Source organism: Sebastes umbrosus, chromosome 3, assembly GCF_015220745.1.
Source record: "Sebastes umbrosus isolate fSebUmb1 chromosome 3, fSebUmb1.pri, whole genome shotgun sequence".
Taxonomy (NCBI): Eukaryota; Metazoa; Chordata; class Actinopteri; order Perciformes; family Sebastidae; genus Sebastes; species Sebastes umbrosus.
In genome coordinates, this window is record NC_051271.1 from 6013103 (window position 1) to 6040814 (window position 27712).

At 39.5% G+C, this 27712-nt stretch overlaps 1 protein-coding gene across 1 annotated transcript in view; it reads left to right on the forward strand.

Annotated features, from left to right (window-relative positions):
* The window catches only part of tusc3 (tumor suppressor candidate 3), an 85851-nt gene that overhangs the window by 37270 nt on the left and 20869 nt on the right, over window positions 1-27712 (forward strand). Inside the window, exons 3-6 of the mRNA XM_037765095.1 lie at window positions 1949-2066; window positions 7685-7825; window positions 12816-12956; window positions 13323-13412. Coding sequence (XP_037621023.1) covers window positions 1949-2066; window positions 7685-7825; window positions 12816-12956; window positions 13323-13412 — 490 coding nt within the window. The remainder of the gene's footprint in view (window positions 1-1948; window positions 2067-7684; window positions 7826-12815; window positions 12957-13322; window positions 13413-27712) is intronic.

Sequence of the window (27712 nt, forward strand, 5' to 3'; positions counted from 1 at the left end):
TAACATCACCGCACATAACACATCCTGACAGACAATTTCCCACTAATTAAAGCCAGCACAAGAGGCAGTTGACATAAGACACAATGTCAAAGTGAAGTTTAGCAGAAAGAAAAGAGACATATAGCTAATGTCAGAGACAAGGGGGAGAGAGAGAGAGAGAGAGAGAGAGAGAGAGAGAGAGAGAGAGAGAGAGAGAGAGAGAGATAATAGAAAGGGAGAAAGTGTTTATCTTGTCATGTAGGAGGATGAGGTGATAGACTGGATTGACCATGGCTGGTTAGAATAACACCTTCATTAGGCTGCGATTGTATGAAATAGAAATAAAATGATGCTTAGGGATGGGAGAAATGAAAATGTAGCATCTTCACATGTCATGAAGATCACTATGGGTCTGTTTCTTTTTCATTCTCCCTTCATCTTCTTTCTTTTTCCTCCCCATTTTCAACGTTTTTGAGCCTAGCACAGTCTCCTTCACTTTGCCCCTTTTGTTTACTTCCTCTCTTTTTCTATCTCCTTCTTTACCTTCTGTTTCGGAGGTCACATCTGGTGATATTTTCCCTTTTTTTCTACCCCCATTTGTCTCTTCATGAATAAATGCATTAATTTCATCCCTTGTGCAGTGACTGTAAGCATGGCTTGGAATCAAAAGTATACCTTCTCTAGGATAAAAAGAGCAGGTTAATAAATTGAAACTCCCCCCCCCTGAAAAGTCAAAGTAAAGCTATTTGTAAAAACATACAACAATGTGAGATGAGACATCTTGAGTACACAACACTTTCTCTTTTGGCTGCCACGGTATTGGTTCTATTCTGATAGCAATACTTCATGCCTCTAGGTTTGCAAAACATGATACAAAATTGGTGTTGCTGGCAGCGCAGCTGTGGGTTGGGGTCGGGCATTTTGAGGAGGAAGACAAATGAGAAGTGCATGACAGTCCATCATCATTAATCCTTTAGGGCATTAACATGTTCGATCTGCCTCAATCGGGTCTTGAACTCTCAACTTCAGACACCAAAGACAAGTCACTATGTTGGTTTAGCTTACTGCCCGGGGGAAACTACCACTTCACACTATGACTGAGGCAATCACCAGGGTTGCATGTAAAGGCAGAGTTCAAAAATTCAGTAGAGAATTTGTGTACTTTATCGAGTGGGGAAGACTCCCCCTCTCCATCCCTGTACAGAAGTTGTAAATAGTCCCAATGATTCTTTTTTTATGAAGTTTTTCTGATTTTATTCTTTGTTTATGAATGAAACAAAGCAATGTTAACTTATCATTGTCTTTTTTTTATCATCTTCAGATGATCAACATGTGTTGTTTTTCTTTTTAAAATATGCTCGATTTCCACTGACTGCTGTGGTTCACATGAGGATAGAATTCAAAATACTGTCAAAAATACAGTTTTTGAGATAAAATTCAGAAATTTACCACACTACATCTACCATGACCATGAATTATGTCATTTATTTTCATGAAAATTGCAGCTTTATTTAGTGAGAATTTGCAGTAGCTGTGTACAGCACTGTTTACACTAAAACGTTTTGATGCACGGTGGGCTACATTTTTGATAATTCAAAAATCTGTATGGATAGTTTGTGGAGGACCGTCTGAAGATGCTACGGAGCAAGACTGGTGTCAATTGAGCAAAAAATGTGGGAGGAGATAGGTTTAATAGATTTTACAGTTCAACATTTTGGTGGAAGTTGCAAAGTTGAAGCACGTACGGCTGATTTGTTATAAATTTTCATTTATTTTCATGCATGTGAAGGGAAGCATAGCTAATCCGGCCCCTAATTACATTTTTATTTTAATTCTAAATTAAATGTTTCAAAGAGTATCTGAGACAAAGTGATTATCAGTCACTTTTTGTCTACATGTTATGTGTGTGCTATTTTGTCTCAGATTTTTGTTTCTCATTCCTTCTGTCTGTCTCATTGCCGTCTTATAGGCAGGCGAATGAGGAGTACCAGGTCCTGGCAAACTCGTGGCGTTACTCATCGGCATTTTCCAACAAGCTCTTCTTCACGGTAGTGGACTACGACGAGGGAGCTGATGTTTTCCAACAGGTAACTAGTTTCATCAATCCAAACTGTTTTCACCCAAATCTACTGCAAGTTGCACCTTGTATCCTTTCTTTTTCTCCCTCCATCCCCTAATCATCCCTCTTTGGCGGCAGTAGCTCAGTCTGTAGGGACTTGGCTTGGGAACCGGAGGGTCGCCAGTTCAGGACCCCCAAACTGCTCCCCAGGCGCTGTATAGCAGCTGCCCACTGCTCCTAATACTGTATACTAGGATGGGTTAAATGCAGACACTAAATTTCACTGTGAGCTGTGCTGTGCTGTGTACAATGTGTGACAATAAAAGTCGATTTATGATTTGATTTACATTTGCTTGCACATAACACCAATTTTTTCCCTCTAACATTACATTTGTCCCTCATCATCACCCAACCCATGACTTTAATGAAACACATTCACACATGCCACAGAAAACATCACTGCCCCTATGTTGCAAATGCAGTTGCTTGAGTTTAAAATCAGTTGGCTTCTTATTTTGTTGTTTATGTGACGAAGCCAAGAGACCCAGAAAAACATGTTTGACACCAAAGGCTAATTACTGTTGTGTTGGTATAGGATTATTTTTATCACAGGCCTTCGCAGAATGCTGAAGGTAATTTGCCGGCTGCAAACAGTAGGTGGTAAACTCCCTATGTTGGTTGCTTTGGCTGAAAAAAAAATAAGAAAAGAAAACTCACTGTAAAAAGAAGGTGCCATTATGGGGCAAATATTCAGGGTTAATATCATAACTTACAAATGTGGCTTCTCTCTCCCTTCACCAATCCTCTTCCTCCTTCCCACTGTGGTTAACTACTGTTGGACAAAGCCAGTTTGCTTCCACACATGACCTAGAGTCCCTTCCTTCGTTCGAACTTCAGCAAATAACCTTACAGAAAACCTAGAGGAAAAAGGGGAAAAAATATACACACATATATTACAATGACACACAACATCCTGCAAAGGCAGAAAGGCATACAAGGACATATAAACACAAACATACTGTACATGCACTATTTATACACACTGAACTAGCACACAGGGTAATATGGACACAAACACACATGGGCAAAGCTATTTAGAAGGACAAACAAGCAAGCATTCAAGCAAAAAGCTAAAAATATGCTTAGAAACATGTGGAAACACACAATATGCACTCCAGTCTCAAGCAGAGGCATTGATGAGTCTATATATGTTAGATAGGTAGCTGCATTTATTCCACGCATACAGGAAACATTAACATCATGTTCAGTCCTGTTTTGGTTTCCTTGTCTTTTGAATCTAGTGTGTGGGAAGTCCAACTCTAAAAAGGGTCCTTAAAAAGTAATAATAATCTGCATGTAATGGTTTCAAAGAATTGGTCCAAATGTTCAAATCTGGTTCATATTTGATACTCTTTGCTTATAGTATATATATATATATATAGGTGGGTAGGTAGGTTTAATTGTCATAGTCACCCATACTTATTTACGTAGGGCTGCAATGCAGTGCTTCTCAACCAGGGGTCCGGGGACCCCCAGTGGTCCCTGGGGAAGTTCCAGGGGTTCCCCAGACAAATAAGAAATGGTTTATTTTCACTATTTAATTCGCTATAAAAGTGAGCCGAATGTGATTAAGATTCACAAAGTGACTTTTTTTTGATAGTAGGTTTCCCTTCCTCCATGGTTATCTCCTCAACTATAGAATTCTGGTATTAATCATATTTAACAATCTTTTTAGTTGGAGGTCCGTGAAGCAAAATCGTATCAAATGGGGATCCCTAACTTAATGTGTATTAATTTAGGGGTCCTTGACGTGAAAAAGGTTGAGAACCACTGGCGTAATGGGACTTCAGTCTCTGGCTTCAACATAAACGAGTCATTAATCCTTCTTTTTCTACTTTGCCATAAACTGTAACCCATCATTTCCATATTAATTGTATTGGACTGTAGATGAGATTCACTATGATGAAACGGATTGTTAACTGAATTGAAACCCACCTATTTATAATATGTGACTATTTCTTTAAACAGTGTTAAATATCATGAAAACAGCATTTTTATTTATTATGTATCTACTTATGATCCAATGACAGGCTTTGAAGGGTGGACAAGTGGACACAAATTACAGACTCTGATGTGCAGGGATGTTGATGGTCTACAGGCGGTTTTGACAGGGATACACAATGGTTGTCATAGATACGTTTGCATTGTGTTGTACCCCTGAGTCCAAAATGGAGACAATGGCTGGGCTCTCCCACAAACCAGTAGTGACAACGACAAAAATAAATGAGTTTAAATTAAATCATTGTCTTTTTACTCTGGTATCAAAGTATTATTCGCGTTAGAGATATTTTTGTAACTACAAAACGTTGTTCCTCTGTGTTTTTCCTCTGGCGTGGCTTCTATGATATCAGACATGCCAGAGAAGTTAAAAAGATCTTAAACACCAGCAAATGGCTGCTGTCTACCTAAATACAGAAAAAAAGACACAAAATACAGAGGTAAATTCCCAGTTGTCCTTTTTTTTTATTCTACACTTTATACTCTTAGAACTTTAAATAGCTCTGCTCGGTTAGAAATAGCCTGGTTTTGCTTCTTTTAGCTTTATCATGATTTATTTTAGACCAATTAATCGAGACGATAGCATTAAAACATGGTCCCACATTGTCCTTAAAACCTATTTCTTCTTTTCTTCCTACTTGCTATTTTGCTAGCCATTTCGCCTTTTTCCTTTTTATTGATTTAATTGTTAATTCTTGCCCTCTGGCTTTCCTCTGACTTCTTTCGTACTTTTCCTCAAGGCTTTTGTGCTTTTCACGATTCTGTCCACTTCTGTCATGTAAAAAAAAAAGTGCAGTTTAATTGAAAGTTAATTACATTCACATCATTTTGTTTTGTTTTTCCTCTTAGTATTTGCAAGTCCATGCCTCAATGCATATTTTTTGTAAATGTGTTTATGGGCATTTATACATGTATGTCTTCATGTTCTCATATGCATATGTGTGCATGCACACATGCATCTAATCCCTCATTCACCTTTAACACTTATAGGGTAGCTACTCTACGTTTAACGTAGCTCTAAACTAACAGAGATAAATAATCTGCATAACAACTCTCCTCTCATTTCTGTCTTCTCCCTTTTCTCTGCTCATTTCCTTCCTTTTTCCCTCCTCCTCTTATCTCCAGGTGTCTTGGGGAAAACAGGAGAGAGCGAACCAGTTGACTTTATTGTTGTTGATAATTGTAGGGAGTCCTGGGATTTGGAGTTAAATCGGTGTGAAACATGGAGGGAGGGAGAGAAAAAAGTTCTACCAGTTGTCTTTATTTAGCAGAGTGTGTGTGTGTGTGTGTGTTGTGTGTGTGTGGGAGGAAACAGAGAACAGGGTAATGCATTTGTACAGAATAATATATTTATGCAAATATAGAATTATTGGAGATGTCGTCTTTATCCAGTTAGTAGCTGTGATAGCTAACACACACCCACTTACTGTCTTGTAATTAGGTCAATACACACAGAAAAGCACAAAACACGATGGGAATGCAATACCCTGATGTAGTTTCTTATATCTAATGATCTCTGAGGGTTATATTTTGTCACCTCTCTTGTGCCAAGTCATTTGATATTGAGTATCTGACCAATACAGAGTCCAGAAACAAAGTACAGCTGCATAGTGCGACTGTATAACTCAGGGGTGTCAAACTCATTTTAGTTCAGGGGTCACGCACAGTCCAATTTGATCTCAAGTGGGCCGGACCAGTAAAACCACTGCATAGTAACCTATAAATAACAACACCTCCAAATTGTCCCTTCCTGTTAGTGGAAATAAGTGCATTCGGAAAACGTTAACGATTAATGAATAATACATTTACAAAAGAGATGATGAGATGTCTCGCTGACCTCTTATCTTTTCAGTTTTCCTGGCAAGTTCTTGTATTTTCCACCATGAGTCTGATAGTGGCCCCAAATATAATTATAACTTGAGCACTAAAAGGTGCTGGAAACACACCAAGCACACTGGCTTCCCATTTTCTTGTAAAACCCGACAATCTGTGTCCATTTTGTCCTTTTTGACAAAGACATTTTCCACAAGTGGCTCCTGCATGAACAGTAGCTTGACAGTGTTGTGTCACGTAGCTTGGGCGCTATTAGGACAGCGCAAACCCCAAATAGAAATAGCAGTGCATGTTATTATAAAATTGGAATTAATAACTTCTCTGCAATTTTTACACTTTGCAAAGTCATCCAGTGGACCTTATTGGACCAGCGGACTGGTTCTGGTCCCTGGGCCGTATGTTTGACACCCCTGGTATAACCAGTCAGATGTGGATGTAGGATGTTTTTAATAAGTGAATTACTGCATCCTTTGTATCACATAACGTGACATCTGGAGATGCTGTGGCTGGAACGTGTGGACAGGATTTGGACAGCATCTCTTCATTCAAGTGCAAATGCACTTTTGAGCCAACAGCAGCACTTTATAGACGTGGCGCACCTGCAGAATGCCACTGATGTAGAATCAGAGTGCAGCTTTGCTCTGTGATACTCGCTGTCAGTATGGATATCTTCATTCAAACTGTTGGCTGAGTTTTAGTTGTACGTTGCTGCTTTGGGGATCACTCACTTACAAAGCTGTGTGTGTGTCAGGACTAGGTTCGTAATGGCACACTGTTAGAATGCATAATGTGTCAACATTTATGTCACAACAGTGATATGCTTTAATTTATTGGAGTGTTAGCTGGCTGCTGAATGTTCCAAAAAGTTATAAAAATGTAAATATGAGTGCATTAGGCAGGCAGAAAGAGAATTACATTATTCCAAGCACAGAGTAATAAATACATACCTTCTAGAATGAACCAGTTGTTTAATGTGTTGATTGAAATGCAAACAAGTAATTTAAATTAAATTCTTACATGCAGGCATTAACGTACATTAGTGCCAGCATTGTTAATTGAAGAGCATGTTTAGCCATTCAACCTCTGATGTTTAAAAAACAGGTAAGAAGGTTAAAAAACATAAACAAAAAGAAAAGAAACTTAAAGGACCGGTGTGGAACATTTCGGGGGATCTATTGACAGAAAGGAAATATAATATTGATAAGTATATTTTTTTTAGTGTATAATCACCAGAAAATAGGAATAATTATGTTTTCGTTACCTTCGAATGAGCCATCTAAATACCTAGCGGGTCTTCTTCACGGATGTTTCTACAGTAGCCCGGAACGGACAAACCAAACACTGGCTCTAGAAAGAGACATTCATGTTTTCACGTTTTTGTGTTGGCCACTGTAGTTCTCCTACACGCCTGGCACACGGGAGACGTTTTAGTTGGTTGCAATCTCCAACCTCACTGCTAGATGTCACCAGATCGGACACACTGCACCTTTCAATTTAAAAAAAGAAAATAAGCCTCAGATTTGAGTGTTTAGCCAAGGAGTGATTACCGATGGAGATTTAAAACTCTGAGACATATGATGCAAAGCAATCAAGAAGTTAACCTATGATACTAGCCCAAACATCAAACTGTTGATTAGGATATTATGACCGACGGTGTTTATTTATCTTTGGAGGATTTGCTACTTGGTGTGTTTGGCAAGTCAGAGATGACATTAACTTGACATCCTCCCCCCTCATTTTCCTCTTTCTCTCTAGTTGAACATGAACAGCGCTCCGACCTTCATGCATTTCCCGGCTAAGGGAAAGCCCAAGAGAGCTGATACGTTTGACCTGCAAAGGATTGGCTTCGCCTCAGAGCAGCTGGCCAAGTGGATTGCAGACCGCACAGATGTTCAGGTACCACACCACACATTCACACATGCACATTTGCAAGAAACGTCTAAACATTTGCAAAAAACATGTACAATTGGTACATAGAACCCCAATATAGTTCTATGTATGCATAGTGGTTTGTTGATCTCATCCCCTGTAGGTGGACCCCTGTGGCCACCAAGTTTTATCAGGTCTCTCTTGAGAATGAGGGTAAATAAAAAATAAAAGAAATCCCCATAATACAAGCCTTTGCCAATGCAACGTTACGGTTCCACAAACATCCCCAGAGTAAACTTTTTCTTTTGTGTAGGTTGTGGGTGAGCTGTGTGTAGGTGTTTATGTTATGTATATACATATGTATGTGTCTATGTCTAGATGTCTGGGCATGTATAATCATCTGCATCCATTATAATGACTTAGAGTGACTTAAAGTTGCAGTAGGCAGTATATTTTTGGCATTCATTGGGCAAATATCCCATAATAACCTTTCAGCATATTGTAATTCAAGTGTTCTGAGAGAAAACTAGACTTCTGCACCTCATCATGGCTCTGTTTTCAGGCTTTAAAAAATGTAGCCCGTGACAGGTGACTTTGACCAATCACAGGTCATTTCAGAGAGAGAGCGTTCCTATTGGCTGTGCTCCGGCTGGTGGGCGGTGCTTGGTATTTCTTCAACTGATCTCAACATGGCTGCCAAGTCACAAACTTTCTCATTTTACAGCTAACAAGTACACTACAAGATGTTTCTTAAAACATTTGAGGCGAGAAATAGGCATTACAGTAACAGAATATTGATTCATATTTGATCAGTGCTGCCTAGTTTGACCGTTTGATCAGTGTTTGTGAGTGATTGACAGCTGCTCAGAGACGGCAGACTCCAGCTCGGCTCTGATTGGTTGTTTTCCTCCAGTCTGTGAAATCCTGCAGATGCCATTAGGAGTACCGGAGGACATATTTCAGATTACCTGTCTCTCGCACTACTGTCAGGACATAGTGACCGTTTTATAAAAATAACTTTTTAAAATCATATTTGCTCCATTTCTACCCACTGCAGCTTTAGTATGTGTGCTTTTTGTGGGTCTGACGTATTATTGTTACACCTTACTGACCAGTACTTATACACTGCTGTATTGCTGATTGTATCTCCACAGTTCAAATATTAATAAAAAGCTGATCATGAAAAAAACATGCCCAGGGTTTCTGCCAGTGTATTGCAAGCCTGCCAGTCCTAAGCATTGGGGAATTTATTTTAATATGTATTTTAAAGATGTTTTTTAAACTAAAATGTGTTATACAAGTAGCAAATCCCTTTAAGGAACAACTTGGTGCACTGCAACTATTGAGTAGTTTAGCCCTAAAAGGAAAATTAAACCAATTTAGAAAGTTCCAGAAAGACAATTCAGTGTGATGCTTTGTTGTTCAGTTATGCATTGTGAGGTGTTGATCTTGCATAAATATGTACACTGCTTAAACAAATCAGTTATAATATTGCCAGCTTGACAATTCCCATGACCAGTAGATTAGCTTTTGAATATATAATTCTAAAATTAAATAAAGTCTTGTTATGGGTTTACTTCACTTTTGCACCACAAACAAACTACATCAGATTCTGCCTAGAGGTGGTCAGAGACCCACCTTTTTAAGGCGGTCTCGGTCAGGTTTGGGAATCCGTAACAGCGTTTGATTGACAGCTTTCACATCAGCCCTAAAAGGGAACTCCACCAAGTTTACACATCAAAGTCTGTTTACAGGCCTCGGGGAGTGTTGCTGCATGTTATAGGATTGCAATGCTAAATTTGTGGAGTACTTTTTAAAGAAACCGATCCAAACGGGCAAACCCACTAAAGTGTTTTTTTTTTTTTTTTACATTTTTTACACCAAACAGGTTAAGTCTGAAGGTCACCCTTAGTCTTTGCGAGGGCAGATGCAATGTTGACCATGTCGTAGGAACAGGGTGTAACACATGCAGGTGGGTGTTAGATGCATGGAGGCACTTAAGCTGCTGGGTATCTGAGAGATCAAACCTTCGACCGTCTCACTACAATTTCTTCCTCCCTGAACAACCTGTCAGGCCAAGTACCGGCAGACAGGTCCAAACGTCCAGCTGACATCCTGTTGATGGATCTGGATTCAGAAAGCTGCCTTTCAGTGAAGGCGGTGGGGAGCACTTACACTAAGTGCTGGCTTTCAAGCCCTTCAGTGTGACTTAACTGCATGAATTAGGAACAGAACAGAAAAGGAAAAAAGAAGGGACAGATATTTGGTGAAATACAGTGAGATGAATACATTTGTGTGATGGAGGAACTCCAATGAAATCGGTTAGATAAGTCAGTGTTTACATTTAGTGCCTATAGCGTCCAACAGTGACAATAAGGATAGAGGGGGACTGTGGAGGAGCTTGTACATATCAGACATTAGTTCTTGCTGTTTTGTTCTGGTCTTTTCTGTTCTGAATAATACAGCTTTAAATAGATAAAACTCTGAATGACTTTATGTATTACGTACACTGCATATTTAAAAGCCTATAGGTAAAGTAAAGCACCATGGCTACTTTGTGCAATTGTATATACCTTGTATATTAAAGACATTTTTTTGTGTTTTCAAGCCTTTATTTTTAAGACAGTGGATAGTCTAAAAAGGGAGAGAGAGAGGGGGCGACATGCGGAAATGGCTGCAGGTCGGATTCGGACCCGGGCCTCCGCAGGTAGGACTCAGCCTTATTGGCGCCTGCTCTACCAACTGAGCTATCGGGGCGCCCATACCTTGTATATTTTGAAGAGATGCATCTTTACATGTCTCAGACTCATACAGTATGAGCCAGAGCCTTTAACTAAATATTTTTCCTTCTCCTTTTCTCCCTGAATTATGCAAACTAGTTTTAATTCAATAACACTTAGCAGCAGCAGCAGATGGTACGCACATTTTCATCGGTGACATAATCGGTGTTGGTGTCACATATGTGTTCTGTCTATTGGAACATTTTACCCTCGCATCTGTTAATAGCAAACACAACATGTTGTCAGTTTGGCTTTTTGGCCACACACAAACAGACAGGAAGAGACAGAGTGAGAAACATACGGAAATAACAACAGAGAGGTTTTCATATAATGACCTGGACTGGTTGCTAAAGTTAATAAAATCCTGCAGAGCCATGAGAGGCTGAGTTTTATTTGTTATTGCTTTTTTTAATATCGTTATTCTTAAAATGTTGGTACAGGGCAACATTGTACTTGTTTTAAAACTATCCAATCTGTTTTTTAAAGATGCCTTATACAGAAAAGTGTGGAAACAATTGGAATAATTGTTTCAGTTGCATTTGTATTTACAGCCTAAAGACAAAATGGTTCTGAATTTGCTCTTTAGGTCAGAGTTGGGACATAAAGGAAAAGAGCTCTAATGCTTTGTTGGTGTGAATAGCATCAAAATTCCACTGAACCGTGGGCTTTAATTACAGATGAATGTCTTTCTAACCTTTTTTAGCAAGGTGAAACTTTTTTGGATTCCTAATTTCTTTTGCGTCAAAATGTGTCCAAGAGTGAATCAATGTCTGTTTCTGTGTTGCTCAAATGTTCATTTAGTTCACTTTTAGAGCTTTCAAGTGGACCTTTGAGCTGTTTTTGGTTATATATACTATTACCAAAGATCAAATATTTGTTTTGTTTTGACTTAATCATGAATTTTAAGCCTGTCTATTCCTAACTTCAGCTTCCTTCTTGTTTTCTAGCTCAGTTCAGTGTAGTTCGGTGATAAATGAACAGCTGCTATATTTTTGAAAACACTACCCATTTAATGTCCATTAACAGTTTTACTAACTATTACATATATTACATATACTATATACAGTTAGACTGAGCCACTGCTGAGTTAGAGTTCATGTTGGTTTGTCTGATTCACTTGTCAAGACACACACAAAAAACACCCACACAGTTGATCTTCGGGTGCAGATGTTCAGTCAGTTGTTTGCTTTGAGGCTGTACTCAAAAGTGAATTACTTCTTTTCGTTATATACAACTTCCTGTTATTTCTGAACCTATTTCAAAGGTTCAAGGTTAGAGCCTTTGTTGAACACCTAGTTTATGTGAATTATGGGAAGTTTGTCAACAGCTCTGACATTTCACATTTTGAAACGACTTTCTGTGTGCTTCTCCAACAGTTAAGAAAAAAATTGTTTCCTGGAAAATACAAAGCTAAACCTTCATAAAATAAATAAAGATATAAACTAACAAAAGTATAAGTATTTTTTAAGAAACTATTTTTTCTTGACTGTTGGAGAAGCACACAGAAAGTCATTTCAAAATGTCAAATGTCAAAGCTGTTTACAAACTTCCAATTCACATAAACTAGGTTGACCTCAAGATATGGGAATGGAAATGGGTTCTATGGGTACCCACGAGTCTCCCCTTTACAGACATGCCCACTTTATGTACATGCAGTTTGGAGCAAGTCATAGTCAAGTCAGCACACTGACACACTGACAGCTGTTGTTGCCTGTTGGGCTGCAGTTTGCCATGTTATGATTTGAGCATATTTTTTATGCTAAATGCAGTACCTGTGAGGGTTTCTGGACAATATTAGTCATTGTTTTTTGTTGTTAATTGATTTCCAATAATAAATATATACATAAATGTGCATAAAGCAGCATATTTACGCACTCCCATGTTGATGAGAGTATTAAATACTTGACGAATCTCCTTTTAAGGTACATTTTGAACAGATAAAAAATGTGCGATTGATCACCATTAACTATGGACAATATACAGTATATTATGGGTTCCACTCCTGTGCAAACCAAACAGCTTAAATAGATATAAAAACTAATGGATGAATGGATTATTTATTATTTATTTATATTCAGTTTTCATCAAGCCAAGAAAATATGTTATCAATTTAACAATATCCTCTGCATAAGATAATCAAATATATGCATACAAAAATACAATTGTACAGTGATACAGTAACTGAAAAATGTTACATGCTCTTCATCTCTTCTTCATCTCTCTCTCCGTCCCTCCAGATCCGTGTCTTCCGTCCTCCTAATTATTCAGGCACTATTGCTTTGGCTCTGTTAGTGTCGCTGGTTGGAGGTCTGCTGTATCTGAGGAGGAACAACTTGGAATTCATATACAACAAGACGGGATGGGCTATGGCTGCACTGGTATGACACACACACACACACACACACACACACACACACTGGGTTTTGGGTGGCAACCTTTTAATCCACTGTGAGAAGTTAAATATATGCGCTGCCAAAAGTATTCGCCTTCACAAGCCAGGGACGTACTGTAAGTCAAGGGAAACTGCTCTGGAAACAAATTGAGTGGAGTAATCTCACCTCATTAGCCACATTTTCTGTCTGTTGTAACAACACTTTAATTTTTATGTCTCAGAGAGTCATGTTGAGAAGGATGAATTTCAAAGACTATCATCAAGATAATAATACTGTTCTGGTGTTCCCATGCTAATGATGTTTCATTTGCTCCCTCTCCTGTCTGCCTTTGTCCCTCTCTCTCTCTGATAGTGTGTAGTTTTTGCCATGACATCCGGTCAGATGTGGAATCACATCAGAGGTCCTCCCTACGCCCACAAGAACCCCCAGAATGGACAAGTGGTATGAGTCACCTTTTTTTCCTGTCTATATAACCATGCATTCATCCATCTTTATCTACATTTCTTCTCTCATTCCTTCTTTCTATCTTTCCACTTCTGTTATTTCATCCAACCTTCCATTAGGGATGTGACGGTGAGGACATTTTTCCCACCAGTTAATAAACTTGTGACAACGCCGGTGGCTTTGTGTCTGGCCTCTCCAGTTGAGCTTCCGCTGCGAGGCCGCAGGTTTCCACCCAGCGCTGCTCCGCTCCGCAACCCGGCTGTGAGCACTTTGTTCCCGCACGGCAATTGCCTCATTAACGTTATGATTCCCTTATAGCATTGGGTTTAAATCTGAAATATTGCCACATATTGCGCTTTTGCTTCTCGCTTTGACACCAAATCCTCCGCCATCATCTTGTCTGTCAACTCTATCTCATCTCGGGTGTGAAATATGACATCTGCTACTCTGTGCTGAAACTTCTTATGGAGCAGTCACATTCAATTTTAGATTGTAGCGCCCATCGTCCGACTATAACACTGCGTTGATATGCAAAAATGAACTAAATGGGTTTTAATTCTGTAATAAAAAGCAAAACGACAGTGGTCGTTGTGGGTTCGTAATGTAATCATTGTGTGCCCGACCACCGTGTAACACCGACTACCTTGGCAAGCCTACCTTCCATCTCTTTGTTGCCCTCCTTTTTTATCCTCCCCTCGGTTTCCTTCTGTCCAGCTTTTCTTTCCTTGTTCCTTAATGACTGTCCCCTTCTTTCTTATTTTTTCTTTAAAATTGGCATGTGTGTTTTCAGCAAAAACAATATTGTAAGGGTTAAGATTAATCTGTTTTACAGTGTGGTGAGTGAGGCAGTATTAGATCAACTGTAGGAACATCTGTAAGGCTGTTGGCCTCGAGTAAGATGCACTCTGCACCTTACCACCTGCTAACAGGTCAGCGCTGGGGCAGTGTGTGTGTTACTGGACAGCTGGGAGCAGTCATCGTGTGTTGATATCACCTTAGAGACATGTCAGAGTCATCTTGGACCAAGCAGAGAGAGAGAGAGAGAGAGAGAGGGGCAGATGAAGTTTCTTTCTTCTGTCTGTCTGTCTCTTTATTTCTGTCTCTCTTTCTGCTGGTCATCATTTAAGTTTGTTCATTCAAGTGTGAAATTGAAATAACAATATGAGAAAAACTGAGAAAATGAGGGAGGAGGGAGAGACGGGGATGGGAAGAGTGAGAGAGGAGATAGAGGTATAGAATGAAGGAAATTTGCCTTAAAAATGTGATTATTTCTACAATATTATGTCATCTGATACGTGTGTATTTGCACACACGCATGCACACAAACCTTTCCACAGAGAGTGTGCTGCATGGGGACCAAGTACACCGCAAGTATACAAAGCAGCATTGTTGTAGGAAAAGTCAATGCAGCTCATGCAGGGACTAAAAAGGCTTGGTTATTCCCTGTAGCCAGCACTCCTAGAGAATACACACAGGGGAGTGCACAAACACACTCTCATAAAGTCAAAAGAAAAGAACTAAAAAAGAAAAAAAAAGAAAGGCATCACAATCTCCCTCTTGCCCCGTCTCCCGTCCTCTGTTCCATACAGTACGCTCCCTCTCGCTTGTTCTGTGTAAAAGGCACTCTATTTGTCAGGCTCCGCTGGCTCTCTGTCATTTTTCAGTCTGTTTGACAACAAATAGGTTACACCCTCTTCTTATGTAGTTCCCAACTGTAGCTCCCAGCCTTCACCCCCATCTTTCTCTTCCCCTGTTATTTCCTTATCTCTCCACTCTCCTCTCTTTGCCACCTACTTGCTGCTGAACCACTTTCTTTCTGCCAGGACAATCATATACAGGCGTCATATAAACTCACCGGCCACTTTATTAGGTACACCATGCTAGTACCGGGTGGTCTTCTGCAGCTGTAGCCCATCTGCTTCAAGGTTCGACGTGTTGTGCGTTCAGAGATGGTATTCTGCATACCTTGGTGGTAACGAGTGGTTATTTGAGTTACTGTTGCCTTTCTATCATCTCTAACCACTCTGCCCATTCTCCTCTGACCTCTGACATCAACAAGGCATTTTCGTCCACACAAATGCCGTTCACTGGATATTTTCTCTTTTTCGAACCATTCTCTGTAAACCCTAGAGATGCTTGTGCGTGAAAATCCCAGTAGATCAGCAGTTTTTGAAATACTCAGACCAGCCCGTCTGGCACCAACAACCATGCCACGTTCAAAGTCACTTAAATCCCCTTTCTTCCCCATTCTGATGCTCGGTTTGAACTTCAGCAAGTCGTCTTCACCACGTCTAGATGCCTAAATACATTGAGTTACTGCCATGTGATTGGCTGCCTAGCTATTTGTGTTAACAAGCAATTTAACAGGTGTGCCTAATAAAGTGGCCGGTGAGTGTATATGCTACTATTGTTGAAGTTATGACTACTTAAGTCCTAATTATTTTTAAAAGAAAATGAATGGAATTGCACACTTTTTTGGTCTCTGACTATTGTCACTATTATACAATTACAAAAAGAATACCTATCACACTCTTCACAATATATCTGAGAATATCCTGCTGTGTCCTTCATCTCAGTTGCTTCACATCAGTAAATTATTTCTCATATTTTGCCCTCCTACTACTTCCCCTTCTTCTCCATGCCCTCGCTTCTTCCTCTCTCTTTCAGTCCTCCTACCACCATGTTATAGTCTTCGTAAGAACGGTCAGCTAGTTTGAAACATTCCTACCTGCCTATCCTCTCTTCCTCTCTTGGCTTTGTGCGAGCTGAGCTGAGCGATGAGGGCAGCATTAAAGCTTTTGACGTAGTTGAAGTGTTGAAACAGCATTTTAGATAAAGACAGAAATTAATTCCCTAACTGTGCGGAGCAATAGCCATAGGCATCTGATTCAAATGCAAAGGTGAGCAGGTCATAAAAGATTTATTACTGAGCATGCAGAAAACAAATTATAGCAGTTAGGAGCAGAAAGGATGAACGGCTGGCGGAGGGCCCATTGTATGCCCTGTTGAAGTTGGGAGACTATACTAGTTTACCCAGAAAGTTAAGCTTTTATAGTTTTGGAAACTGCAAAGACAGCTTCTGAAACATGCTTTTTTTTTTTTTTTATCTTAAAAGACAGTCTTTACAGTGAAGGACAACTTCCACCTCAGTAACCTTACATCAGAACATCAGTAGAAGTGCAACGTGTTGATAATGGGGGTCGAACTCCGTCTAGACTTTAACAGGTTTTCACCTGATGAAATAAGAACTTATGTCACTAGAGTGTGGATCCAGGTTCATTATGGTAATAGACAACATCGTATCACAGCGGCCTTAAACCAAGAAAGAAGCATATTACATTTTCAATGCGTGCTTATTTTAAGATCAAATACATATTATTTTCACGATTGCTTATATGACGTACCCTCCAATATGCACATTATGATTTTTGTAAAGACAGATGTTATGGCAGGGCTGTTGTATTGTATTGCATTAGATTGTACAAGTGTACTTAAATATATGGATCACTGAGTGTATGTGAACCTATTATGTGAAATTACAGTATGCAAACCTATTGAGGGCTGGCTCTATTATGCTATAACTTCCTGTTAAGCCCCCCATAGGCCTCATAGCCTAACCTTCATCGTTCCTCTTTAACAGCAGTAGCCTCATTGATAACCCAGGTGACTTACATGCTTTAACCCAGACATATTTTTCTGCAGCTTCCAGGCCAGATTGCTATTTTGTACCCACTCAACCAAAATAGCTGCAGAGATAGCTTCATTAGATCTTGGGTAAATGGCCCTCGTCTCTCTCTTATGTCCTCGCTCCCTTCGTACCTTTTCCACCTCCATCCTCCCCCCCTGTGCTCTCTTTAAATCCTTCTTTTTCTCCCTCCGTCCTCCAACAGTAAATAGCTTGAACTGGGCAGATGATATTGCAAAGATACCTGCCTTATCTTCCCCTGTTCTACTTCCCTCCTCTTTTTCGTGTTACTTCCTCTCACCTCCCTCTCTAATCTCCCACTCTCCTCTCCCTCCCCAGACAGTGTAATTCCTTTAAAATGATGAGCGAGCGAGGCCAGGTAGACTATATTGAAAGGATTTGTCAACTGATGAATGGCACGACCAAGCAGATGAAATTGTAGTGAGCGTCTCACTGTGCAGCCAAGAAAATACTGCTAGTTCATTTCTGCTCAGACACACACACACACACACACACATACACACACACAAAATGGGACATAGACACAGTTTTGCTTTAACAAACCGATACACACACACGGACCAAACCCAAGCCCACGTACACAGATTCTGCTACAAACATGCACACACATTTAGCCAAACTCACGCACAGTATGACAAACCCACTTAAAATACAAAAAAAACCCACAAAAAATCAAAAGTCACACGCAGCTGAACAGCTGGTCGAAAGACAAAAAAAAAAGAGTTAGGGAAAGAAAGTAAAGAGTAGGAGTTTATTATGATGGAAGTTTTGTATTGAACATTGTTTTGAACAAGTTATAATATAACAAACTGCCTGAAAGGAAGGAATCACAAGGAAGCAAATGGTACATTTTTAAAGCATTTTTAGCCAGTGTTTCTCTCTTGGTTTTTACTATGACCAACCACTTCCTTATTTCCACACTATTGGCTGATGACATTTCCATATTTCCAGCTGATTTCACATGATTGGTTGATGGCTTTTGGCAGCTGTTGGCAGCATCCCTCTCTACATTACTGCTAACCTTTCATATTTTAAAGAAACAGCTGTCACTTTTATTGGCTCTTTGCAAATAGTTGACTTTTGGCTCGCAGAGGGCATCAGTATGCGGTGTGTGTTAGGGAGTGCGAGTGCTGCTTTATTATTTTGCTTTACCTGCACCTCTGTGTGTGTGTGTGTGTGTGTGTGTGTGTGTGTGTGTGTGTGTGTGTGTGCATTTGATTGAGTGAGGGAGCGCTTGTGTGTTTATCTGGGTGTTTTGAGCCGATATGGAGAGAATTGAACAGTGTAGTGAAGCAGTGAAATAAATGGTCCTTTAGGCTGGATATTCGTTCAGACCAGTAGACATTGACCATCCCTCTCTGTCTCCACACTTAGACACTCACACGCACAGCCACACACAAAATGATTGGAACCATTGTTTTTTAGCAGAAAGCTGTAATTAAAGTGGCAGTAGGCAGTATATTTTTTGGCATCATTGGGCAAAAATTCCATAATAACCTTTCAGCATATTGTAATTCAAGTGTTCTGAGAGAAAACTAGACTTCTTCACCTCCTCATGGCTCTGTTTTCAGGCTTTAGAAAATGTAGCCCGTGGCAGGAGACTTTGACCAATCACAGGTCATTTCATTTAGAGACTCTCATAGACGGCAGCTGGACAGCAGACCTCAGATCAGCTCTGACTGCTTGTTTTCCTCCGGTCTGTGAAATCTTGCAGATGCCGTTAGGAGCACCGGAGGACACAGAGGCACATGATTTTTTTCAGGTCACCTGTTTCATGTACTACTGTCACGATATAGGGACCGTTTTATAAAAATAACTTTTTTTAATCATATTTGCTCCAATCTTGCCTACTTCAGCTTTCAGAGCCATATATTCATACCATATATTAAACAAATACGTCCTGGGCTAGCTGACTGTTTACAAGCCAGTTATCTCAGTTGGTAATGAGACAATAAGTTCACACAATTGATTTACTGTAAAAGACATATTTATACCGTTGACTCCTGTCTCGTAACTTTGTGCAAACCTTACCTCTTTTGTGGAGCAGTTTTTTACTCCACCAGTTTCAAAGGGATTTTGGTCAACAGCGCAAATTCAAAGTTGACCTTGATGATTCATAGCAGAGCAGCAGATCAGAAATGTATTTTGGCTTTAAACCATTCAGTGCTTTAAAAATCCAAAACTAGTATTTAAATAATCAATTCTTTGACACACAGTGTAAAGATCGGAGAACTGGACTGACGTGATCCACTCTCCTGGTCTAGCTCCAGCGTGCTGAACCAGCGGCAGCTGTCTGAACAACCTTTTAGAGACCTGTAAAGACAGCATTACAGTATCGAACCTACTGAAGATAAAAGCATGAACAAGTTTAAGTCCTGCAGAGACATGAGTCCTTTAATTCTTGCTGCTGAATGCAGTACATGGTTACAATTCAATTAAATGGGCATAACAAAACATGCCATATTTTTGAAAGCTTTTTCTTTTACAGCTCATTACCCCCGGATGCAATCCACCATACATCCCTGAAAAACAAAACGCAAATGAAAAGCAGTCTGTTGAGGAAATGAGAAGTCATCTCATTTAACTGATTGACATGTTTTTTTTTAAAAAGAAAGAAAATAAAAACAGGTTTTAAATGGCTTTAATTGACTCTCGGATAATTAAACGGAACTCTCTATGGAGTGTGTAAACATTGAACTGCATAAACAGTGAGTAGATAATGAGATTTTAAAGCATCACCTGAATCCCTTAAATAGACTACCATATTTGTACAAATGAAGGGTTCAGTTAACCTGCCCATAGTCCCTCTGCTGTACTGGATAAATCACCCTCCATATGCTCTCAGACATTAAATCATTGATGTGTTGCAGCAGATTTCTCTTTTAACTAAGAACTATTTAAATTATAATATCTAATACTAGCCGTCAATCAAAAATAATGAATTGCTTTTTTGCCCACTGTAGAATTATCTACAACTTTTTAAACATTTTCAGTTGACTCATGACTTTATTGTACATCGGTACTAGTGTTGTGTTTTTAGTTTACAGGTGTGGTTCAGTCGAGCTGTATCATCCTGCAAACAATCATTCTCTCCCTTGGTTTTCTCTTTCACACTCTTGCACTCACTTTATATTGCAGGTATTTAGCCGGCACTCTTACCCAGGGTACCTTGCAAGGTTCACTTCCTAGATCGCCTATCATCAGAACCGTCCGCAACACAACACACAGTCATACCTATCCTTTGTTTATTGAAATGAAGCACATATTTCCACTCCATCTCTCTTCCTCTCCGTTGCTTACTCTTTCTCCTCTCCGTTCTTTCTGCTTTGTTGACTTTTCATTTATCCCTCTTCCTGTCTGAGTGCCTCCTGACCTTTACCAAAACAAAACACACACAAACACACATTCACACACACACCATACCCACACGCATACATGATACAGGATGGAAAAGGATGAATATAGCTATTTGTAAAGGTTATCTGGCCCACAGCTATTAACAGCTAACACTACAACGGTTTGATTTTAGAGAGAGAAGAGTCGAGTCAAGAGAAGGATGCTCACGGCTCATATACTTTGTGGTATCAGTGTTGACACAACTTACCATTGATGCTACATTTTTATTGGTACTTATGTTCCTGTCATGTATGTTGTCTGTGACATGTAGCAGACTAGGATGAGGAAACCATTGACAGCTACTTGTCAAAGCCTGTTCTCAACCTCATTTTAATACAAAACAAAACATGTGACATTCCTATGGCCTTCCTCTGTGTGTACTCGTGTGTATATGTAAATGCATATTATACGCCTGCATTGGTGCAGACACCTAATTTGCTTCAAAGTCTGACAAATGGGCTGTTTCATGCAGTTCTTATATAAACAAGGCTTTTTAATGTCAATGTATTCAAATGAGTGCATGAACACAGACACACACACGGCGCAGTTCACATCTTTGCTCTCGTATTAGAAAGAATGTAAACACGTATATTCCCGAGATCTTGATCTTAGAGCATGCTAATGAAACAAATACTATAGTAAATTATCCTCAGGGGGAGGTGTTTGGCAAAGGTCTAGACATATTTTAGGCTTCTAACGTTGATATTTAGATTTTTGATTGAGCTAACCTTTTCCCATTTATTTTCTTGAGTCCTCTGGAGGAATAATCTCATGCCTGAGTTTATATTTTGCATAGACCTTTCTTTGTGTTAAAGTTATTCAGTGCATTTTAAATGCGTATTATACCCAAGGATGTGGTAAATAAATAGGTGGATAGAATATTAATTGTTTTCACAATTGCCTTAGACAACCCACACTAAACATGCATTTAAGGAAATGTCTGTTTTTCCCTTGGGATGCAGTGTTTATACAGAAAAATTCATAGCATAATAATTAATGGTAGCCTTAACAGGTGGTAAAACGTATCAATATATTGTGGAGTAAACTGACTTTGACCATTAAATCCCTATATTACTATAGAAGATCACTATAGGAGACAATTTCGGTCTGATTCTCTCATATATACATCATTCCATGTTATTTAAAGACAAAGTGACTCGATGTTTCGAGCTCATTTGCAGACATGGGTCTCTTACAAAACTAATCCATCAGATTAATTGGAGCCGTAGCAGATTAAAGTTGTACCAGACAGCTCCACAGCATGAACCTGCTTGAATTTATGAAGGTGAGCCATGGTGAGGCTATTTAAAAGGGGAAAAAAATATGTCAGCATGCTGTGCGTTAAAAGAACATCAAAAACGGTGACATTTAACAGCATGTAATAGTAGCGCAAGTATCCAAGTCAGACAAAATCCTCTTGCTGGGGACTGAGGCAGCATTTTACCCACTGGCAACTTTGGTAAACTCTTTTCATTATAAAAAATAAAGAACATTTCAACCACTTCTGTATTACACTGAACAAAAACTTTTCTAAAAGGCAACAGGTCACAATCAGTGGGCAACTATGGGGTCTGAGAAGTGAAGCCAATTCAGGAAGTGCCTTAAATTTGCATTCTTTCTAATAACCAGCAGGGGGCGACTCCTCTGGTTGCAAAAAGAAGTCTGATTGTATAGAAGTCTGTGAGAAAATGAGCCTACTTCTCTCTTGATTTATTGCCTCGGTAAACATGAGTTTATGGTCTCAATCGCTAGTTTCAAGTCTTCTTCATACATCATGATGTTCATTTAGTAAATTATGGTCCCATTTAGAGTCAAGTCAGGATGCTTTAGGGCGTGGCTACCTTGTGATTGACAGGTCTCTACCACGGCGTTGTCTAGTCTGGGAGTTGTCCGTATTTTCGTCTGAGAACTTTAACCCTTTAACAGTGTGTTTTCAATGCATGAAAGTTAATTCTAACCTTTTTGGTCGCCTAAAAATGTCTTATTCAGTGTTTTGTTGTACTTCTCCCTCTCGTGTCATTTCTGGTTGCAAATAACCAAGATGGCGGCGGCCAAAATGCCAAACTTGTGGCTTCAAAAACGGCAGTTCACAAACCAATGGGTGATGCTAACAGCATCACTAACGGCGTACAGTTAAACGTTTCTGAGTGGAACCCGCGCTTATGAATTTTGGTTCCACATTACGTGCATAAATTTACATACCATGTATACACAAACTATTAAAGCTCTACTCACTAGTGTACTAGATGTGTGCAAATGCACAGCTGAAAGCAGTCACCAGCATAAACAATATTTACTCCTGTTTAACAACAATTTGCTAAAAACTACAGTCTTCAGTAGGATCCAATGAGCTTAGGGGCAGAATTGAGAGAATGACAAACATATTGTTGGTTTTGGACTTTTCATGGAATTTGTTGACGGTAATGAAAACATAGAATATCACCATCCTTAAACTTAAATAATAATTTAGTTGACAGCACTTTACCAGTTCCCTGGTAGAATGGATTCATCTTTCCAGACGGGGTAAACAATAAGTCAAGCTCCAAAGTTTGTCAAACTTTTTTTGCCTTCTGTTCCCACTGCAAGCAGCTTGTTTGATGCATTGCTGCATTATGACGCACAGTGAGTCATGCCAGCGGGTCTGATTACATCTACTGTAAACTGTGGTCTGCAGCTATAAAGTTCAAATCGGTTATTTGCTGTGACCTTTTCATTGCCTTCCTTAACTGTGCATTATTTTGGATTTACTTGGCTTGCTCTGTAGCAATGTTTAGGTAGCAAACATTCAGCTAAAAGATCAATAAAATACATCACAATTTACCACCGTCTCACACAGCAAGATGGAACTTTTCTCAAAGATGTCATTTGAAGACATGTATTCTTGTAGTCTTTCAGATAAATGTTGTGAAGTACTGGGAATCTTTAGATGGAATGTAATTGCGGCACAGATTGGATGCGAGACGTGATAATGCAAGTTGGTGCGAGTCAAGCATTTACAGGATTGATTCCACCACTTACAGATAGGTGTGAGATCTATATGTGTGACCCTTTATACGTTTTACCCAGTTGATTTGTTGATGTACATCCGGGAAAGTTCTCTTCTGATTCTCCAGAGTAACCTCACATTGAAGGGTTAAAGTTTTCTTGTATGTAGCAGAAGCATTGGAAGCTGTCTTCATCTGTATGTCTTAATAGATTCATTTGTCTCATTCCGTTGTAATTTAAATACATGCAAAAAAGGTAATTTTTGCATAATGTCTGGCTACATTCAGCACCAAACCACATTTCAAATACTGCCTGGGCGTATTCTCAAGTGTCTAAGTCGGTCTGTGTATAGGTAACCTGTGTGTTTTTGATTAAGTAAGAGCGAGAGTTATAGAGTGTGACTGTTGCGTTAGCTTCCATTCATCTCCATGTTAGTTTCACGAGCTGCGGCTGCTTTTACTTCCAGACCACCATGATGTCTTACGTCTTTCTAATGAACACACACACACACTTTCTTTCACACAGACAAATTCTCCCTAAACAGTCTCATTCACAAACACGCATTTACTTACTGGTTTTCAGTATACACATGCATGGCTACATACACTGAAACACACACACACACACACTCTCGGCTCTGCTCACTAATGAATGGAACTCCTGCATTCTAATCCATCAGATTAATTGGAAGTGCCCGGCCATGGATTGAGGAATTTTTCATCCCCCAAGCTCTGCTCTTGCAGTAGCCTCTATCTGCAGTTTCTGTTTATGTTGAGGAGGTAACATGTAGAGAGCGTTGTCTTCAAAAATAGGATGGAGTAACGTTTGTTTAGTTTTAGTAATGAAAGAGAAATCCCTCCTTTGCATACTGATGCAGATGTCTCTCATTAATATGTTTTTTTTCCAAGCTTTTCGGGAGTTATGCGATAATTATATTTATAATTTTTTCGTCCTCCCCAATTTCCCTTTAACCTGCCTCATCTAATCGTAGTGTACTTGATTTAGCAATCATTTCCCAAAGTGACTGTTCAACAATCTCCTGAAAAGGGGACTGAGCTTGTCTCATTCAATTAAGGTTGGCATATGGGCTAGTTAGTTAGCCTTTCGTAATGTGGCACAGCTGTGCCATTTTCTCAAAGTACCTCTCTTTCATTGCCCTGTATTTACATTTTTTTTTTCCTGTATCGTTATTGAACCCTTTACAACGATGCCCTTGCTCATTGAATCTGAGATAAAATCAGGGATACATTCACCCGATCCCAGTGAGAGTCAGGATGTTTGAGACATTTAAACATCCAATCTCGAGCCCAGTTCCTTATTACTTGTCTCAAAATAATTGACACTAGTTTTCTTCAAAATCTCTGCGATAAGTGTATTTATGTACATCTACATGAGTGCGCTGCCATAGACCAGTAGTTAACCACAATATACACCAAGTTACCAGTATATAAGGTGCATAGACTTTATATAAGAAGTGGGCATAGTCACCGTGACGTCACCCATTGGTTTGTGGACTGCTGTTTTGAAGAATCGAGTTCAGCATTTTGGCCATCGGCATCTTGGTATTTGGCCGTCACCATGTCGGCTTTTTGCAACCAGAAGTGACACGAGAGGGTGGAGCTAAGTATAATCAAACTCTGAATAAGACATTTTCAGGTGACCAAAAAGGTTATAAGTAACTTTAATGAACTGAAAACACACTGTGAAAGGGAAGTTCTAAGAACAAAAACACGGACAGCTTGATTCCACTGTGGTTATTGTGTCGCACTGTTTCAATGTTGCACTTGTGTTTATGTGCTTACGAATGGCTGTAGTTTGTTGTGCTGTTGACTTGGGTGTTTCTAAGACTTTGTCCACCCCTATAAAGTCCCATAAAGGTTGGATTTATTGCAGAGAGCCGTTGTATTTGAGTCCATTGGATGTGGCTCGGTGTACCTTACAAACTGGTAACTGAGTGAATGTATAGGCTTTGATAAAGGCAGGAAGGCCTCTCATTTTAAATGATTGCTGGACCAGAGTATAAAGGAGGACCTGCAAAACGCCTGCCAAGTTCCATTTTCAAATTTTTCAACAGACGAGGCAATCTTAATGCTCAACTACACCTCATACACAGCACTATAGTGCTTCACAACAATGCTAGTTAATCAAGTTACTCTCCTAAATTTCATGTTCATGCTTGTCCAAAAGCCAAATACCATTAAGAATGTTGTGCCAGCAAGCTAAAGCACAAGATGTTTCTTTGCTTGTGTTTTGTGTTTTTCCACATTAATTTACAGCCATTGTGGCACCAGCAAGTTTCCCGACCATTATGCTACCAGCTTTCACATTTAAATAACCTGGACTTTAACCAATTTAATGAATCAAACATACAATAATAGAAATTCCTCATGACACAACGCAGTTTCTCATGTAGTGATTAGGAATGCAGAAAGCAGTCTCTTACCAACTTCTGAATAAAGTGCAACAAACTTTTTTCATGTCGGTAATAAAGGAGCCTTGGTTTGTCAGTCAATAAGGAAAGCATCTTGATAACAATTCAAAAACCCCACTTAATGCAGGACAACAGATTTGTGTCGAAGACAAAAGGATCTGTTTCAGACTTGAGCCTTTGTCGTCTTTATGTCTGCTTTCAAGTGCAAAAATTCTTCATTTATCTCCACTGAAGCAAGAAAAAGCTGTCCACCCTTTACTCCTCCTCCTTTGTCATCTCCTATTCATCTTTCCATCCTTATTCCTGTCTGATAGGGAAAGAAATGAACACTGGGGCAGTCGAGTGGAAAAACAGACCTCTAGATGTGCCGTAAACCTAGACGCTAATAATCTGCTGGGATTCAACAATGTGAAACACACTGAAAGACTTCTCGCTCTCCTATTTGTCTCATTTCCACAAGACTTCCACTTTGTCTTCCTTTGTCTGTCTTTCTGCTTTTCTCCCATCACACTCAGACGGATGCCGGTCGAACTGGGCCTCTGACGTCTTATCAGAGAAGCTTGCTTGTGCAGAGTTTGAGCCTTAACCATTCAGCTGTGTGGGAGACAATGGGTACTGACTGTAACAGAGATCTATACAGAGAAAATTGACACATTGAAGTGGTGTGTCAGACTGGTTGGAATATATTTACATATAAATACATTGTTAGAGTCAAGTGTCACTGGTGAATGTAAAGATTTTGGAAAGTCTAAAATGAATGCCTTTATCCTAACTGTAACCAAATACTGATTCTTATCTGAATCCTATCCAAGTTTTAACTCTCAAAAGAAGAAGAACTGACTAAAATGACCTCCCTTTGCAAAAAGTAATTAACCTTATGGTATTAATGACACTCAAACTGGTTGTGACACCCTTGCTTATAAGGAACAGTGTGTAACATTTAGGGAAATCTATTGGCAGAAATTGATTGTAATATTAATAAGAATGTTTTCTTTAGTCTTTAATCACATGAAAATGAGAATCGTAGTGTTTTCGTAACTTTAGAATGAGCTGGACAAACCAAACACTGGCTCTAGATTGGGCCATTCACATTCTTGTGTTTTTGCGTCGGACACCGTAGTTTTCCGACATGCTTGGCACACAGGAGAAGCTTCAGTTGGTTACAATCTGCAACCTCACCACTAGATGCCGCCAAATTCTATACACACCTTTAATACTATAGACAATCCTTGGGAGTCTTAATGGTGCACTCAATTCATGGTTCAATACAGTACATACTGGTGCATTGAAGGAATGTCACTCAAAAAAAACTATCGCCACAACACTCCTGTGGTTGCATTATTGGTCCCTGCAAAAAACATCGAGAGGTATAAGAGCTCAGGTCAGCTCCGAAAATCAGTGTATCAAGGGATGCATTTGATATATGTCAATTATTCAAGTCATAATAAATTATTTGCTTTAGGTCTAGGGGATTTTATGTACCGCTAAGCCTTATGGATATACGCTAAAAGCCTTCGGTTGCCAATCAACAAGATTGCAGGCTTACCTGGAAACCTGCTGAGCTTGACTAGCTTGTTGCCGTCACTCCACTTATTCCCTGCAATGTTTCTCACTTGACTGAATAACAACTGGGCACTGTGCTCGGTGTTGGTTTCAGTTAATTTACGTTAACAAATAGACACAGACAGAGACTAAACCAAAATACTTTGAGGATATGGGTTATCGTTCATTGGGCCTCATGAAACAGCATATTCTTATCCTAAACCTTTCTTACTTTTT